Here is a 16,438-nt window from a genome sequence, read left to right as displayed (position 1 = left end):
TGGCAGACTAGAGGTTTTTGACATTTGTACATAAGTTCTTTGCAACATTCCGACAATTGCATGTAAGCTTGATTAATGGATTGAAAAAAAGAATTCACAACAAAGGGTTTTGTCCACAACATTTAAACATTGCAGTTAAGATTGGTTAAAAAATTGGAAGAGTTGGATTTGGATGAATGATTCATCACTTTAGGTATCGAAATATTTATTTTATTGATTTTCTGTAACAAACCATTTGTATGAGAAATATTCTGAATTCTAATTAAAACAACTCATAGCACTTTCTCGGCTTCGTCGACAATGTTTATCCCTTCAGTCATAGCAATTACTAAAGCGTTCAACCGAAGTATTTGCATTACAAATATTTTCATCTATGCGACACATTGTTCATACTATCAGAAAGCTTTTCACAAAGCGAAAAACCTATTGGCGATATACGAGATGCATGCAAATTTTTTTCCTTCAAAATGACGGAAAATCGTCGGATGTCAAACTAACACATTTTTAACAGCGTCAAAGTAAGTTTCCATGAAGTAGCGCGAATGTTAACAAACTTGAAACTATCTTGTACGTCACTCACGTGCAAAACTAGTACTAACGATGTAGTGATATCAAACTAGCAGGCACGCCTTAATCATGCGCGTTTTATATTATGTCTGTGAAAAAAAAAATGATTCTCAACTGGACGTATCCAACTAAAATGACTATAAATGGTTTCGGTTTGCCATTGCCATTACTCGTTTTATTGAAGTAAGATATTAAATACTTAGAAATTTGACCCAGCAAGAAAGTTAAAGGTCATGACACCTCTTCAAAAGACGTCATCTAGTCATCATCCTCTATAACAAATTAGGATGGAAATGAAGCCCTCTGGTATGAGAGCAATGCAAAGCATGTAAATCAATGTCAAATTGTCAATATTTACAAAAATTCTTACGAATCGAAAAATAAATTTCAGTATTTTGAAAGCACATTTGCTGTCACAGTATTACGCGGTTGAAAAAACATCAAATTCGAGGTTAAAGAAAAGGAATAATTTTCCAAAAACTGTGATTAAAAAATATCACAGTTTTTGGAAAATTATTCCAATTATAAAAAATTATAAAAAGTTAAAAAAAAATTATAAAAAATTAAAAAATAAAATTTTTTTTTTTTAGCGACTACAAGGCAAAACACGTTCGTGTATTGATGGTATCGTTTGATTACATTGATTATGAGATATCCCGTGCCGGTCTAAGTATATTACCGTATTTGGTTATTGGTTTTGGTATTACATTCATTTGCTCAACAATGTCAACGATAATCAGCGCAATATATATGCAACAAATGAGCATTTATAAAGTTCGATAATAGAAGAAAATCTCCAAGTTGTATGGATATAATGATGAAATTCTTATCAGTCCTTGCCGACTTATCAGTCATGAGTAAAGGATATCATGGTTTGGATAATAAGAACTAGTGGAGGGATTTCAAGCACTTTGATGCAACAGTTTCATTGAGGAAATGATCCCAGGTTAAAAAATAGTCCAGTCTGGACAAGATATGATCTGAATCCTCATACAATACTCGAAGACATGTTTGTCACCTGTTTAATTTTTCAGATCTACTTGGCTCTCTTCGCCTGTATTTGTCCTCTAATGGCTAATGCAACAGCCATCGGATTACTGTTAACCAGTGGGGTACGGTATGATGCCATTTTATCTGTAACACCAATTCTTACTCTTGCCATCGGTAAGCTATAATGACCATGCTTTTGAATATCCATTACAAGTAAGTGGCGGCATGCAACTCTTTCATGCTTTCGAATATTCATTTGCTCTAATTCTGTTTATTTATTAAAAAAACTCCCTAAATCCAAAAATTTTGTGAAATTGTTGAAATCTTTTGTCAAAATTTATTTTGCAGGTGTTGACGATGCCTATTTGATGATACACGCATGGCAGCGTGTCACCAGAGAATGTAATCTACATCCTGTCAAGGACGATTGCGTCCCATATCGTCTCGCACTGGTAATCAGTAATTTTTTTTTTTTTTCGTAGATTTGCATAAGCGGCTGACCTCTTGGCTCTTCTGATCAATTCAATCGAATAGGGAACCACTTGTAATGATCGATTTCATGGAAAAGTAAAGCAGCTATGAGACTACCTATTCCTTGACTCTCGATAAAGACGTCAAATATTTCAGGTATTAGAAGAAACTGGACCTGCAATCCTAATATCAGCCTTGACGAATATTCTGGCTGATGCAGTTGGCTCCATTACTGGTTCGCCTTCCATAACAGTACTATGTTTTGGAAATATGTCATCCGTTTTCATGGATTACGTTTATCAAGTCAGTTCGCTTCGCCAATTCATTGTGAATTATCAAAAACATCAAATATTTAAATTTTACCTTATACACATTTCGAAACTTTCAAAATTTAAAATACTTCGAATGGATATTTCCATCATTTTACTAATGGCATTTTCTATTTAATGTTCCTTTTCACAGTTTTCTTTTTTTTTTTTATGAAAGTTGGTACATATTTGTTCATTGATATTCCAAAGTTACACGCTGTTCTCAAAGTGTTCCATTTTTGTTTGCGCGATAAATAAAGGAAAAGATAATTATTCGTAAGAAACGACAGATTAGAAACTACTGCGTGACAACTAATTAACTCAATTAAGTCTTTTCCTTGATGTAAATTACCTCATTCCATTCTTCAATTGTAAATAAATTTGGCTTAGGATTTTGCGAGCAAAACTTAACAGTTTCAATTTTTAATATAATTGAATAATCCAGTATTTGCGCAAGGAAAGTAATCTTTGACCTTTTCAGTTAACATTTTATTCGGCAATAATGTGTATTGCTGGACATTTTGAAATAAAAATAGCTGCCGAACAACAAAATACTCATTCAATCAAAATTGACAACGAGAAAAAAGGCACAATAATAAATTATTGCGGAAAGGTGAAATTTTCGCCATCAATCACATCCATTTGTGGAATAAGGAAACAGGAGTGAAAGTTAAAGGTCGTAACCGGGTCAGAGGTTAAATAACAATATAATATGTCTTGTCTAATAGAGCTTCCCTCTCTAGTGGAAGTTTAGTACTCTTCATATGCTTTAACTCACCTATTTATCGTTTTTAAACTTCTCTTTCCCATTATAAAATAGAAATGCTGGATCAAAACACTATTAGTTGAAATATTTCTAAATGTTTTTTTAAAAATAGTATAGCTCATTACATATTGAGAGAGTGTTTTTTAGAACTCACAAGATTTCCGTGAACATGCGAAGAATATCTACACGTCTATACTTGAAGACTATGTCACATTGGTCACCAATAAAGTTTTTGCCATTGGTGTATTTTGCTCATGGGTTCTTCTAATTATAATCTCAATTTTTGTATGCATTTAACATTTATTCACTACTAATGTTTCCGGTAGAGCATTTTACACTTTTTTATCCATCTTTTAACAACTAAAAACCGCAGTGGAATATAGTTCAGTTCGTAAAGCAGATTCTGACTTTTTGTTTTTCAGGGGATAACTCAAACCAAAATTGAATTAACATCGGAAAAATTATTCCCATTGGATTCACCACTTATTGAGGTTTGTTTTCCTATACGAAATTAGAAGGAGTAAGCATTGGAAAGCTATGAATTTATTAATCATAAAGTAACCAGCTCAAATAAATTACATACTAAACTGAATGACCGGATAGCCAATAATCAATTATGCTTTAGAAATTGCGCAAGCAATCAGCAATGCACAAGCAAAGTTAATACAGATTTCTAACATTATACACATGTCGGTGTACTAAAATACTCACTGTTTACGCCAGTTTGGAAAATTCAATGCTTTTTGTTTAGTTGAACAATCTGTTGCAATCGTATCAGATACCCGAGCATACTGTAGCACAGTTTTATGTGAACAATCCTGGAAATCTGTCAGATGTTTATCGTTTGCAACGTCTCAATCAAATGGTTTCTGAATTGGAACATATGAATGGTTCTTGGGGTGCAAAGAGTACCAATTATTTCATTCGTGATTTCATTGATTACGAAAAACAGTTGAATGAGGCGGATGACAACTATGGTTTGTTCCACTGCTAATAATGAGTGAAGTGCATTTGTCACATGCCTAGGGTTGATTTGCTCTCGTAATGACAAACGAGATGCGATTTTGCATGTTTTCGTCCACGTATGCGCGTGCCAGTTTGTGTGTTGCGCGTGTATGTGTGCGTGCATGTGTGTATGTATATGTGTGTAATGTATGTGTGTGTATGTGTATGTATGTAGTGTATGTATTTGTGCGCGTGTGTGTGCATACACTTCGGTATAGTGCAGTTATGCCATAAATGAACAATGAACGAAATTTCTGCAACAGCCCTATCCTTCTGGTAAGGTCATTTTTCGACGCATAAACTTTCATTTCTCAAATTTTAATTTTTATGCATAAAATTTCAGATTCAATAAATGGCTCCATTATACTTAAAGAAGAGGATTTGCCGATATTTTTAGACTGGCCTGAATATCAGAGTTGGCGCGGTTTTTTGATTCTCGACAAAGCAACGTAATTTCTACATCTCTTTTGAACTTCACTTCTAATTTATGTCAGCTTACTTTATTTAAGTTTAATCTGTAACTGTTTCTTATGTTTTTTCAATTGGTTTTCAGACAAATCCGAATCTAACTTTGAATTTCTCAAACTTTTCTTGTATTCGAAAACTTTTCTAAATTCTTTCTAATCATTTCGCCGTGTAATGTATGCCAAGTCTTATGCGTTGATTGCAAACTTGACCTTATTTCTAAACCTTATTGATTACTGCTTTCATTGTATTTTAGCTTCAGCAACAAAGCACATTTCATGCCTGCGTTATGTCGAATAAATGAGCAAAATTGATTTGAATAAATAAGCACAATTTCGACATTGATTTGTCCAAAAAGGAATTGAATTCTAAGTTGTTACGCTTGATTTAAAGACTTATTTTCAGTGGTCACTTGCTAAGATTCTTCTTTACAACCGCCTATTATGGTGAAAATTTGAAGGATTGGCCGCAGAGGGGTGTATTGCTGAATAAATGGCGCAACATTATAGATAAATACAGGTTTGTAGTGAAACACTCAAAAAACTGAAGAATAATGTTCCGCAAACTTACTTGATCGAAAATTTGAATCTTGTCTCATCTAAATCGAGTTACGAAAAAGATAACAATCCTCGCGAAGGTTGTTTGGTTGCTATATTCTTTGATGATTACTGCCATTAACTTAAAAGGCAACTGATAATTGATCACCTTTATAATGACATTTGTTTACTAATGTGATGACAAAATAGTGATAGCAATTGATAGCAATAATGAGAATATTATCATAACAGGACTATGTATAATGAAGAAAGAAGTTTCATCTTCCAGGGAATTCAACGTGACAGTTTTCATGGACGATGCAATGTTCCTGGACTTAATTGATAATATGGCAACAGATGCATGGCAATCAGCGCTTGGCATATTAGTTTGCATGGCATTCATTTCTTTTATCTTTTTGTACGATATATTCACAGTGGCTGTCGTATCGGCTGCTATCCTTTCCATTATGACTAGTCTGTTGTTATTGGAATAGTTTTTTTGTTAATATTATTTGAAACTTTTTTATGTGACTTTTAGAGATTTCAAAACAACTTTTTTTTATTTGATTTGGTATGAATTAGCATGTAATATTTACCTTAAGCTTTGCGCAGTTATTGTCAAAAATTAGCAGAAAAGTTTTCTTTTAAAGGTATAGTTGGAATAGTGACTCTAATGGGCCTTAATTTGGAACCGATCATGATGGCTGCGTTGTTAATTTCAATGGGTTTTAGCGTTGACATACCTGCTCATGTGGCTTATCATTACAATGATAATGGTAATAAGCCTTTACTCTGATTTTTATGATAGTTTCAGTCCATCGAACAAGATATTTTGATCATTCTTAAGCGAAAGACTGCAAGTGGTCTATTGGAGTTGGAATAAGGCTTAGGCTCTAAGTAGATAGAATTAGGGAAACGAAGGAAAACCGAAATTTATTGATTTTTTGGAATTTTAATTTTGTTCAGAATATGGTACTACACATTTCAGGAAAAATTACCAACCACCAATTAACAGTAAAGGAGAAGCTGCGGATATGTTTTGCATCGGTTGCACTTCCTGCATTGCAAGCATCGATAAGCACAAGTTTATGCTTGCTTGGTCTTTTTTTAAAAGAGCTATATATAGCACAGGCATGTTTTCCCTTTTTTAACATAAATTTTAGCTTTAAGATTTAGATGCAATAATGAACATTTCGACTTGCTAATTTTGACTTTCTAAATGAAGAGATAATTCTGATAATTGTTCTTCCTAAGTGAAACATCAACCTTTCTCTTGTTTGGCCTTCAAATGGTATTGCACAAACTTGAACCCCTCCTTAACGGGAGGAATTCGGGTGGAATTAAAGTTTTTTTATAGGCTAAGAGAATTGCGCGCTTTTTTTTTGTCTTTTAACTCAACCGTCAAGAGTTGTCTGGTACACCTGAAATGTAATACTCCATCAAATTCAGGTCTAACCAATTTCAGGTGTTTGTGAAAACGATGTTGCTGTGTATTTTTCTATGCGTTTCTCACGGTTTACTTATCATTCCATGTATATTTGTACTCACCGATCTACTAATGCAGTTCTGTCGAAGGTTACGAAGACATGAGATTGTCTCTCCTGTTACTTTCTCCTCATGATATCAACTTTATCGCTAATTAATTTGCTAGTTATTTCAAGTGTTTGGAAAAAAATTACTTGAGGAAAACATTTACTGACTTTTTTGATGACTTTGAAATCAAATGATTTCAAATTAATTGTTAATTTACAGAATAATCACAGAAAAGCGACCATTTTTTTTTCTTAAAAGTTGAAAATACTTGAACTATGAATACTTAAAAAGGGAACCTAAAAATGTTTGCCATTCGAGATGACCATAAAAAAACGACTTCACAACTGTTGCCATTTCAAATTGCATAAGAAACATTGCACTGGTTTTTTATCCCCTCAAAATGATAAAAGTTATTCGGTAAGTTTTACAAATCAACTCAGAAAGAAATTCATTAAAAATGGTAAGAAATATTTATTATCACATAACGTTCTACGAAACAATTCCGAAGTCCTACTGGATTTAATCAAATTAAACTCAGGCTAAAATAGCTAATCATAATGTCCTTTCGACAACAGTGCTGAAGATGTTATTATGGCCAAACTGAAGCAGTTCATTAAAGTTATTTTTTTTTTTTTTATAATTAAGATGATGTGACAGTGATTGTAACTTCAATTGTACAGATATTTCCTTTCTGCGCAGAAAATGTAAAATCAATTTCAGTTTCAGTTAGTTCGAAATCGCTGATTAGAAAAACAAATTGGAATACAATATTGCAGCGAAAAGGCGCATTAACATGTATTTTTCTCGTGGTACGTGAGGTCACTTTGTACTAATAGTTATTATTAGAATAGAAACGATCTAAATCATCGTTTATCAAAATTTCTGCACTTTCTGCATGCAAATAAAGTGCTTATACTGTATATCATGAACTTTGGAGTATTATTGAGTCGGGAAGAAATGGAATGTATGTATATGGAGATGTAGAGCGACTTTGATAAGAAATATTTTAATAGCGACTCTTGAGAAGATGAAACTGTCACCACTGCAGTTAGTTCTTTCTGGGTGGTGTAAATGTGGCTGTAAGAACATTATGGTACTCTTTGGATAAGGGAAAAGATCATGCAGTTTTTTTTGAATTCGATGATCTATGAATTTCTTCAAAAATAATTTGGAAAAAATAATTAAATAATTATCATTATTTGATAATGATAATTATTTATCATTATTTGAATATCATTATTTGAATTAAATAATTATCATTATTTGAATCTAAAATGTCTTCTGTAGTACCAATTCCGCAAGAGATAAACCTATCATCGGGAATCGATACTTAAATTTGAAAACCCATATAAACGAACATGTTGTTAAACTTGAATTATAAATTGGAGCGGCGCTATCTTTAATTATTTGTGCGAATAATCTTTATGAAATTAGGAAATTACTGCGAGAAATTCGTTTAGAGTAATTTTAAATGTTTTTTGTTGTGTGCTAGTAGAGCAATTTAACCAAAAAATTGAGGCGACAATGCTTCTGACAGATAATGCCAAAATTATTTCAATGTTGGAATGTTAACGTTGGAGACGATAATAAAAAATGTTTCACATATTGAAATTCAATCATCTTCTTAGAGCATTTCAATCTTCAATTGTTACCTTATTAAATAATTGTAGCTGGTGATGATAACAATTTATTTTGAACTGCTTATAGTAAGGTGAAGTCTTGGAATGCATTTTGTTGTGCCATATTTTTTGCAACCGTAAATCATTTGAGTGATAGATTTGCTTACTTCGATTGATTAGATTAATGAACTGAGAGTGACCTGAAATACTGCTGGAAATGCAAAGATACCAAAGATTAGATGAGAGCCAAAGACTGAGAGCGGTCATTACAATATGAACTTCATCTGATATTACTCATCCTTGTTAAAATATTCAAATTTTGATTTCTTCTTTATATAAAAGTAAAGGAAAAATTTCCATGAGAAAATATCATTTGTTTTGATATTACTATATCAAATAGCAGTTGATAACTGACAGCAACCATTAACAATCCTTATTGGATCCTTAACATAATCAAATATTGGATGACGAGGGTCCCGTAGTTAACTTGTACATTAGACTGTGAATTCATCAAGAATAATTTCCATTTCATTCTTTATCGAATAAATGCTCATCATTTTCTTTACACTACTGAATCTGTATAAAGCTGATCGTCGCAAACGAAGACAGCTAATCATTGCTGAGCTGATCATGCTCAAAAATTCGGCGATATAATTCGAATTAATCAGTCAAATGGAATACGTAAGCAATCGTCACATTCCGGATGTTCATAAGAAGCATACTCAGGTTACGTTATCATTATATTTTAGAACCTTTCTATGCTGTTCCGTTTGCTTGAAAGATTTTCAATTCTTACCTGCCACAAAAACTTGTTCGCTTGCCTCTCATTAATGCCTCGGTCAACACAGAAAGAAAGAAATAGCTTAATCTTCTGATATCATTAAAAACTTTCAAAATTAATTTACACATTTGTTGCTGCATGGATTAATTCTTTCGCAGTAGTTTCAGTCAATCCAGTAATGTAATTTTCATTTATCTAAAGTACAAATTTCACAAACTGGAGGGATCATTTTAGCCTTGATTTCATTAATTAAGCAATACAACGGTTTACACAAAGTTTACACAGTCACAAACATGAAAATGTTCCTTTTAAAAGATGTGAGAAACCTCTTCTTGTGATCGAGTTAGTACCCTAACCCGCTAGGGTTAGTGTTTGGTCCTCTTAATACTTGGTCAAATTATCACACAAAATCCAGTAACACCTGAATCATGATCGATGCAAAAAGTCGCAAAAGTCTGTAAAGAAATTTTTATAAACAATTCTTAATTTCATTTTCCAATCTGATAAAAGAATATCGCGAGGATTTCTTCTTTGCCTTAGAAAATTATTAATTTTTCGTATTTTTTGATCAACGGGTAATTGTTCCCCTTGAGTGTCAGACGAATTTCGATATGCAAATCAATCGCGAAATTCAGGCGGCATGTGTCATTGCACCAACCCTACTGGACAGTGTCAAATCATGAAGGAATGCAGGAACGAAAAGCTTTAAATAAGCCAAAAAGACATTACATTAACATTAAATGTTAAGTAAAACAAACCACTCAAATTTGAATTTTTTTGATTTCCTTTTTTTTAAATTTGAAATAAAAAGAGCAGCGGTAGAGCAAGTATTCACTCCGATGAAAGTGGACCTGAATTGATAACAAGTGATTTATGGGCCCAAAGCACGTATTCAATCAGCATTAAAATTTTTCTATTTGTTACCGATATTTTAGACGGAGGCAAGTCTTTGTCACATCACGTACCTCTACTAATAAAGCTGTAGAAAATAGGGGTTTGCTTTGCGTGTTTAACTGTTACCCAAATTTCTCCACTCTCAGCCAATGAAATAGTATACAATTACTAATTAACATCGATAATGTAAGCAGTAATTCTTTTCAAAAATCTTTCATCATATTTTCTTTTCGCGGAAAAACGGAACAATCTGTTATTTAGTTAGTTAAAAAGTTCTTGAAATCTTTTTTTAAAGAAGAGTAAAAATGATGCAAAAACGAAGGTAATTCTTCCTTCTATCTCTTTATCACTTAGATCTGCTAATTCGCCTTCGGAATAACTAAATTTATGTAAATTTCCAGTAGCTTGAGCTTTCATGAAATCTTTTTTTAAATCTTCAATTGAATTTCACCACTTCTTCCAGGGTATCCAGGTCTTATTACAGTTATTACAAGAATTCGATAAATAATTTTCTTTATTTCCAGAATTTGGAACCGTTGCTGAAATTCTCCAGTTCACCTCATCAGACAAGCATTTTTATATGAGATATTGATTTTTGCACAATGACGACGAACGCTTGCATATCAACAAGAGGGCAGTGCGTGCGTGTTGGTTGCCTTGCAGTTGTCTGTTTGGATGTATACTTATTTCTTTCTGTTCCTGTCAACAATGCTAAATATGCAAGGAAGTTCCTGCTAAAATGCATGCGTATCCGACCTTCCATATTATGTCTCAAGTTTTCCGAACTTTTTTCAAATTTTGCTCTTGTTGTTGCTGTTAATGTTGTATTCCTGAAAGTATCACTAGTTAGCAATTGTTAATCCTTCCACATATCAGATTGCCTTAACTGTCAACAATTCCTCATCCCGTCCTCTTTTAAGTGCTCAATTTTTATGTGTCAATCCGAAAGGCCCTGTTTACTTCTTTAGGCATATATTTATTCGAAGCCCAACTTACTTAAACGTCACTGTATTTGAACATCTTTCTATATACACCCCAACTAAATGGACTTTAGTTTTATTCTGAAAATTTGTTTATTCTTTTACTTCCCCACTCTTACTGGCTTGCAATGCTTTTTATCCTCAGAAAGTGCTTTGTTCTAAACAGTCGTCTCATATGTTTGTTTAAACTGTGGAAGTTTTGTGGTCTTCGGGCAGATCGACTTTCCTATTTTCATTTCTTTCTATCTCGAATTTATGCCCAACTGTTTCCTATTTTTATTTCTATTTCTGATATGTTTATTAAAATAAGAATAAGCCTTCTTCTCTCTCTCTCCATTAATCACTGATCTTTATGACCATATTCTTCTCTGCTTTACGACGTGATGGAAAACAAGCTTTGAAAACTGAGAGCACATTGGATGACCATCCGTGCTGTCAAAAAAAAACAACATCATTATACTCGGTTTCGTCGTCAGCACGTAACTTCTTTTGCGGAAGCGACTTCGCTTTTTTCGCCGCTTTACCTTTCGGTTCCGTTTTCTTTTTCTTTTTACGAGCTTTAGATGTGTCTATTGAAGGACCTGACGAATTATCGGATTCGTCATCGTTAGACGAACCTTTCTTTTCATCAGATGATGAACTCTTTAGTTGAAAAAATATCAATGAAGCTTTTTTGATCCATAGGCTCAGAATTACTTGGTTGCCAAAGAATCACTGTTGTAGTAATCCGGAGTAGAAAAAAGGGGAGTAGAAATTTAGAGGAGATGTATCGAACAATGAGAGAAAATAGGAAATCAGGAATGTAGCGCAACTTTTGTGAAAATCGCCGACTGACAATTCTCGTGAACTTACTGAGGATGTGAACACTGTTTAAAGTTATGGTTAACATTTAGTCACTATGAGATTAAATGTACTGGTACTTCGGAAAAGATCATTCATGTTTTCATCTTTTTCCAGAATTTTACATTCCGAACTTAACAAAATTACGAGAGTGAAAGGGGTGAATCTTGCATATGTTTAGTGTTCATTTTAGTCAGATTATGCGAAAAGAAAAATATTTCTCAGTTAAATAGCACCGAGAGAATTCCATAAAAGTTTTGTTTATACTCATTATAATTTCTATAATATAATTAATCGCCTTAGAAATTGACACAAGTTGTGATATTTGAAATGGCTGTGTTATCTGCAAATGTTATAGATGATCTAGGATTTTATAATCGCATTAGGTCGACTCTTTCAGTATATTTCAGGTTTCCACTTTTTACAATTTTCTTAAATAATTTTCGTAACATTGTTATCGGTAAAGCGTAAATGATTTGACCGCTATATGAGATAACGTTAAAAACAGTACAGGTTTGACTGCACACTGAGAGTCTCTTCCATATGTGTTCTCCTTATCCTTTATTAGTGATCTTTGCAGTGCTGACATTATCACACTGAGAGATATGTGTCGATTTCTTTGGCGATTAATCATATTATAAAAATTATGGGTGCAAACAATTATACTAAATTTGATACTCCAATGGTGAGGAAAGTGGCCGGAACCATCTCTGAGCAGGTAGTGTAAAAGTTGATGAGTCGATGACGACAGATGATCTGATCCATCCGTTCTACCTTTTTTTTATCTTTGTGTATGGATTGGAATATCGATATTAAATAGAGAACTTTTAGGGCTAAATGACTACACAGACCTGTTGGGTTTACAATGATTATTGAAGGAATTGTAATGAAGGGAAACATCGTCAAACAGAAATGACGTCTTTCCGCTTCGTTATTCGCTTGCATGCTTCACCTGTAGTGTTAGTGTTGTTGAGCAAAAATATTCCTTCCAAAAACCATTTTTGCTTTGTTAATATTTGTCCTTTCTTTTGAGAAGTGGTAAAACATGAATAAGTTTTTTCATTTTTCAGGCTTCCTCAATAATTTCATAAAAATATTTTTATATTCAATACATCAAATCAATGAAGACTTGGAAATCTGGCAATAAGTCTACTGGAATGTGAACTTCAACCCTCTAAAGCATCTTTCAAAGCAGTCATCCTCATTCCTTCACCATTGCATCTGTAAGATTAAAAAATTTGATTGTACTTTGTGCTTTATGCGAATTCACACTAGCTTTTATTTCGATGATTTCTTTTTTTCTGCAAACTACGGATAGGCGCTTGAGCAAGAGAAGGCAATTTATTCGATATTCAGCATGTTCAAGTCTAATGTACTTCTTCTATCTTTATTCTTGTAGGTTTTGCTTCAACAACGTTGTGATTTTGAAGTTCTGAATCAAATTCATGTTGAAATATTTCAATATGCTTACTTATTGCTTGGTGAGATTCTCGACTAATAGTACATAGGTATTTGAAAATGATAACACCTGAAACAAACTTCATACGACCTTTAGGTTCAATGTATGGCCTTTTTCCGACTCTCGATTTTTATCTCTGATATAAACATTCGATCCTGTAGGAGAGAACTGGCAGTGGAATTAAATGGACTGAAGCAAATACCTCTTGGAAATTCCGAGAGGTTGAAAAGACATTGTGACGAACAGGATTACGCGTAGGACGTCCATCATGTCGAGGCCCAATCAACGCGATAAACTGATCACATGAAACTGTTTAATTTGTCCGACTGAATTCAGCTATGCTGTCAAAGCAGAGGCTTTTCATTCCTTAGTTTCTCACTAAGGAGGAGAAGAATGGAAAATGGAAAAAAAGACTAAGGAATAGAAAAGCCGAATGTGATTGGTTTGAGAGATTCGTACGAGGAATATCAAACTATAACTTCAAAAACCAAACGTCAATTATATACTCTATAAATAAATGTATTTTTTCTAAGAACATAGAAAAAAGGTATTTCAGCAACGTTTCAACTGTTAGCATATTCTTTTTTGGTTGCCTTATGATGATTCTTCGAAAAAGGATGTAGTGGTGGTGGTTAAAATTCTTTTTACCAGCCAGCTGCTTGAACAATTGATTTTCCATTTATAATCAGCCAAACTATCTTCGAACCATTGAGATTAGGTTTTCATGGCTTGCATGGAGAACCGTTGGAATGTTGCATCCCGCAATAGTTCGTCAATTTATAGTTCCTAAATAAGGATCATTCGAATTGTCTATTTATTAGAGTATTATTAGAGTATCATTCATTCAGTCCAGCATATCTTCCTCGGGCAACAGAACTGTGCTGAAGGCGTTCATCGACCCACAGTTGTCAATCTTATATTTGGCAGACCGTCAGTTTTTCAATTTCTGGTTTAGAAACTATGAACTAATTACGACATAGCAGACTTCGATAGTGTGAAGAACTGTTTTGTTGTTTACAAAATTATGGGACATTTGAAGTCCTCTCCGTAGAAAAGTTGATTTTTCTTAATAATTTTTTTCAAGATGCTTTTATATTACTATTGGTAAGGTTATCTGTTCAAAATACGGATGACTTAAAATATGATCTCACTGCTGGTCACAACGATTTACGTAATGACCTCAGACAAAACAGAGTCATTAAAATAGATCGCTACACTATTAGTTTTAAGGAGGATTTAGCTTCCACTTGTTCCGAGCGAAAGAGTTTCGTTGGATTTCTTTGCGTTTCGTTGGGTCTTCCTTGATTTCAGGGCAGTTCTGATGATAAATTATTTGAATGGATGATATGGAATTTCATCCATTAATTGCATCCATATGCTTGATGGTCGTGTTTCTGTCGTAGATAAGCCATAGGTGGTTATAATGTGCTGCTTACGAGCCCTTACTTTGAAAGGATGAAGTGCAAATGGTTAAGACGAGTCATTTCATTTACGTTTACGCTATGTGGTGTATTAGTGCAACATTTCGCATCAGTACTCAAATTGCTAACATTTTCAAATTTCACGATTAATTTAAAATTTTGCTTACTGAAAGAAACCATTCTTCATCATCAAAACTTCCTTACAAGATATGTATTTAGCAGGTTTTTTTAGTAGGAAAAGCAAGTGTAAGTGGGAAACAATGGAGACTGGTCGAGTTTTAGTCAACACATATAATTTTGTGTTTTGCATAGCATATTTTGTCGTTGCGAGCTAATATATCGTTTCTGAATTGCTGAACTTCGCCACTTCAACCCAGACGTTTGAAATTTATTTTCCTACAAATTCAAAAAATATTTTTGTTCAATATATCAACCACTAAAGTCATGATTTCTTCCACATGAGTTTTTGCTTGTTGAATTTATGCCGATCATTTTTTAACAATCATTATCAAAAAGCTCCATCCCAAATTTGATGAAGCTTTTAATATTTCCACCTGAACATCGTATACTGGGCACCGTCAACCACAGCGAAATTTACTTTTTTCGCTATGTATATCATGATTTTTTGGTAGAAGAGCAAGTTTACAGGCTATAAATTGGCGGGAGACACATGAGCAAATCACTGCTCCATCTCATTTTCTCATAGATATGCGAAATTACAGTTTTAATTTCTTTCCAAGCATGGATAAACATATTTCAAATTTTTAAAATCTCACACTGATAATGTGGGAAACGAATCTTGTGAATCGGGTATGTAGGTCGTATATAACAAGACTTCATCTGTTCCACATAGCCTTCCATCTTTTTATGCCTGATGGATGGTATTTCATCAGAATAAGAATGCGTTATCTTGCGCCATGTTTATATATGAACGTTGATTGTGTTTGCATTCGCTTAGTTTTTATCACTTTTTAATTTCAACCTTAGCGCATTTCAATTTTTAGTTATATGGCGCCTCAGATGACTTCTGTAGCTCAAATCATGATTTGGCGTTTTTCAAATTGCTGTGTCATAACATGTCTCTTTTTTTGCTTTGATTTTATGCCGATCTATTTTCAGGAAACAATTAGTCGCACTCTCAATTACCGATTTTTACCTTACTGATTTTTACCTTCTGTCTTTACGAAGGTTTATTTGCTTATTTGCTTTCGCCAGATTTCCAGTTGCTTTTTTCCATACCCCTATTTTGGTTCTTTTGTTCCTACTTAATTTTATTTAACCCATATTTTGCCGTACTACCAGGGAGAATGAGAATAGTTCAGCTTGTGGAAAATTCTTAACGTTTTTAAACAGTCTCATCATACATTCAATCACACTGTTTTGACGTGACTTTTTGCTGCAAAGCACCATACCGAAAAGTCCTTATCCTGATGGATTTCAGTTTCAAAAATTTTCCAACTCATTTTCGATAAAGGAGAAATTTCATTTATCTGGATAACTGGGCGATGGACTGTGAAGTTGATGTGGCTAATTTTTTATAAATATAAATACTTCACATATCGTTGACTGGTGATACTTTTTATACTCTTAATTAATGGTACATTCCAAGTTTATTAATCAAGAAGAACTGTGCCAAATTTTACCCCAGAAATTCATATTTTGCGGTTTTTCAACATCGAGAATGTTTTCTTCCATCTTTCTGTTGCATAAATCTAGATTTGTACTACTTTGCGACTCTGATGCTTTACTCCTTTTCCATAAATATATATATATATATATATATATATATTACTTTTATGCCTA

The 16,438-nt window shown here is 33.4% G+C and overlaps 2 protein-coding genes across 2 annotated transcripts in view; one reads left to right on the top strand and one right to left on the bottom strand.

Moving 5' to 3' along the window:
* LOAG_17159 (patched family protein) overlaps positions 1 to 6,880 on the top strand; it is a 10,514-nt gene extending 3,634 nt beyond the window's left edge. The window contains exons 6-19 of the mRNA XM_020449818.1: positions 1,158 to 1,341; positions 1,602 to 1,731; positions 1,906 to 2,009; positions 2,185 to 2,331; positions 2,818 to 2,949; positions 3,250 to 3,387; positions 3,525 to 3,593; positions 3,854 to 4,079; positions 4,451 to 4,556; positions 4,978 to 5,091; positions 5,398 to 5,582; positions 5,759 to 5,884; positions 6,097 to 6,239; positions 6,574 to 6,880. Coding sequence (XP_020306589.1) covers positions 1,158 to 1,341; positions 1,602 to 1,731; positions 1,906 to 2,009; positions 2,185 to 2,331; positions 2,818 to 2,949; positions 3,250 to 3,387; positions 3,525 to 3,593; positions 3,854 to 4,079; positions 4,451 to 4,556; positions 4,978 to 5,091; positions 5,398 to 5,582; positions 5,759 to 5,884; positions 6,097 to 6,239; positions 6,574 to 6,729 — 1,960 coding nt within the window. The 3' untranslated portion in view covers positions 6,730 to 6,880. The remainder of the gene's footprint in view (positions 1 to 1,157; positions 1,342 to 1,601; positions 1,732 to 1,905; positions 2,010 to 2,184; positions 2,332 to 2,817; positions 2,950 to 3,249; positions 3,388 to 3,524; positions 3,594 to 3,853; positions 4,080 to 4,450; positions 4,557 to 4,977; positions 5,092 to 5,397; positions 5,583 to 5,758; positions 5,885 to 6,096; positions 6,240 to 6,573) is intronic.
* A 3,617-nt stretch (positions 6,881 to 10,497) lies between these two features.
* Positions 10,498 to 11,557, bottom strand: LOAG_06834 (hypothetical protein; the record flags this gene model as incomplete). The annotated part of the gene is made up of 2 exons (XM_003142370.1): positions 10,498 to 10,765; positions 11,376 to 11,557. Coding segments are annotated over 2 exons (450 nt in total), but the record flags the coding sequence as incomplete, so codon positions are not given.
* Positions 11,558 to 16,438: the final 4,881 nt, after the last annotated feature.

The sequence above is a fragment of the Loa loa genome, assembly GCF_000183805.2.
Source record: "Loa loa unplaced genomic scaffold supercont3.46, whole genome shotgun sequence".
Lineage (NCBI taxonomy): Eukaryota > Metazoa > Nematoda > Chromadorea > Rhabditida > Onchocercidae > Loa > Loa loa.
Note: the sequence above shows the minus strand (reverse complement) of the source record. Positions and strands in the feature narration are given on the sequence as shown.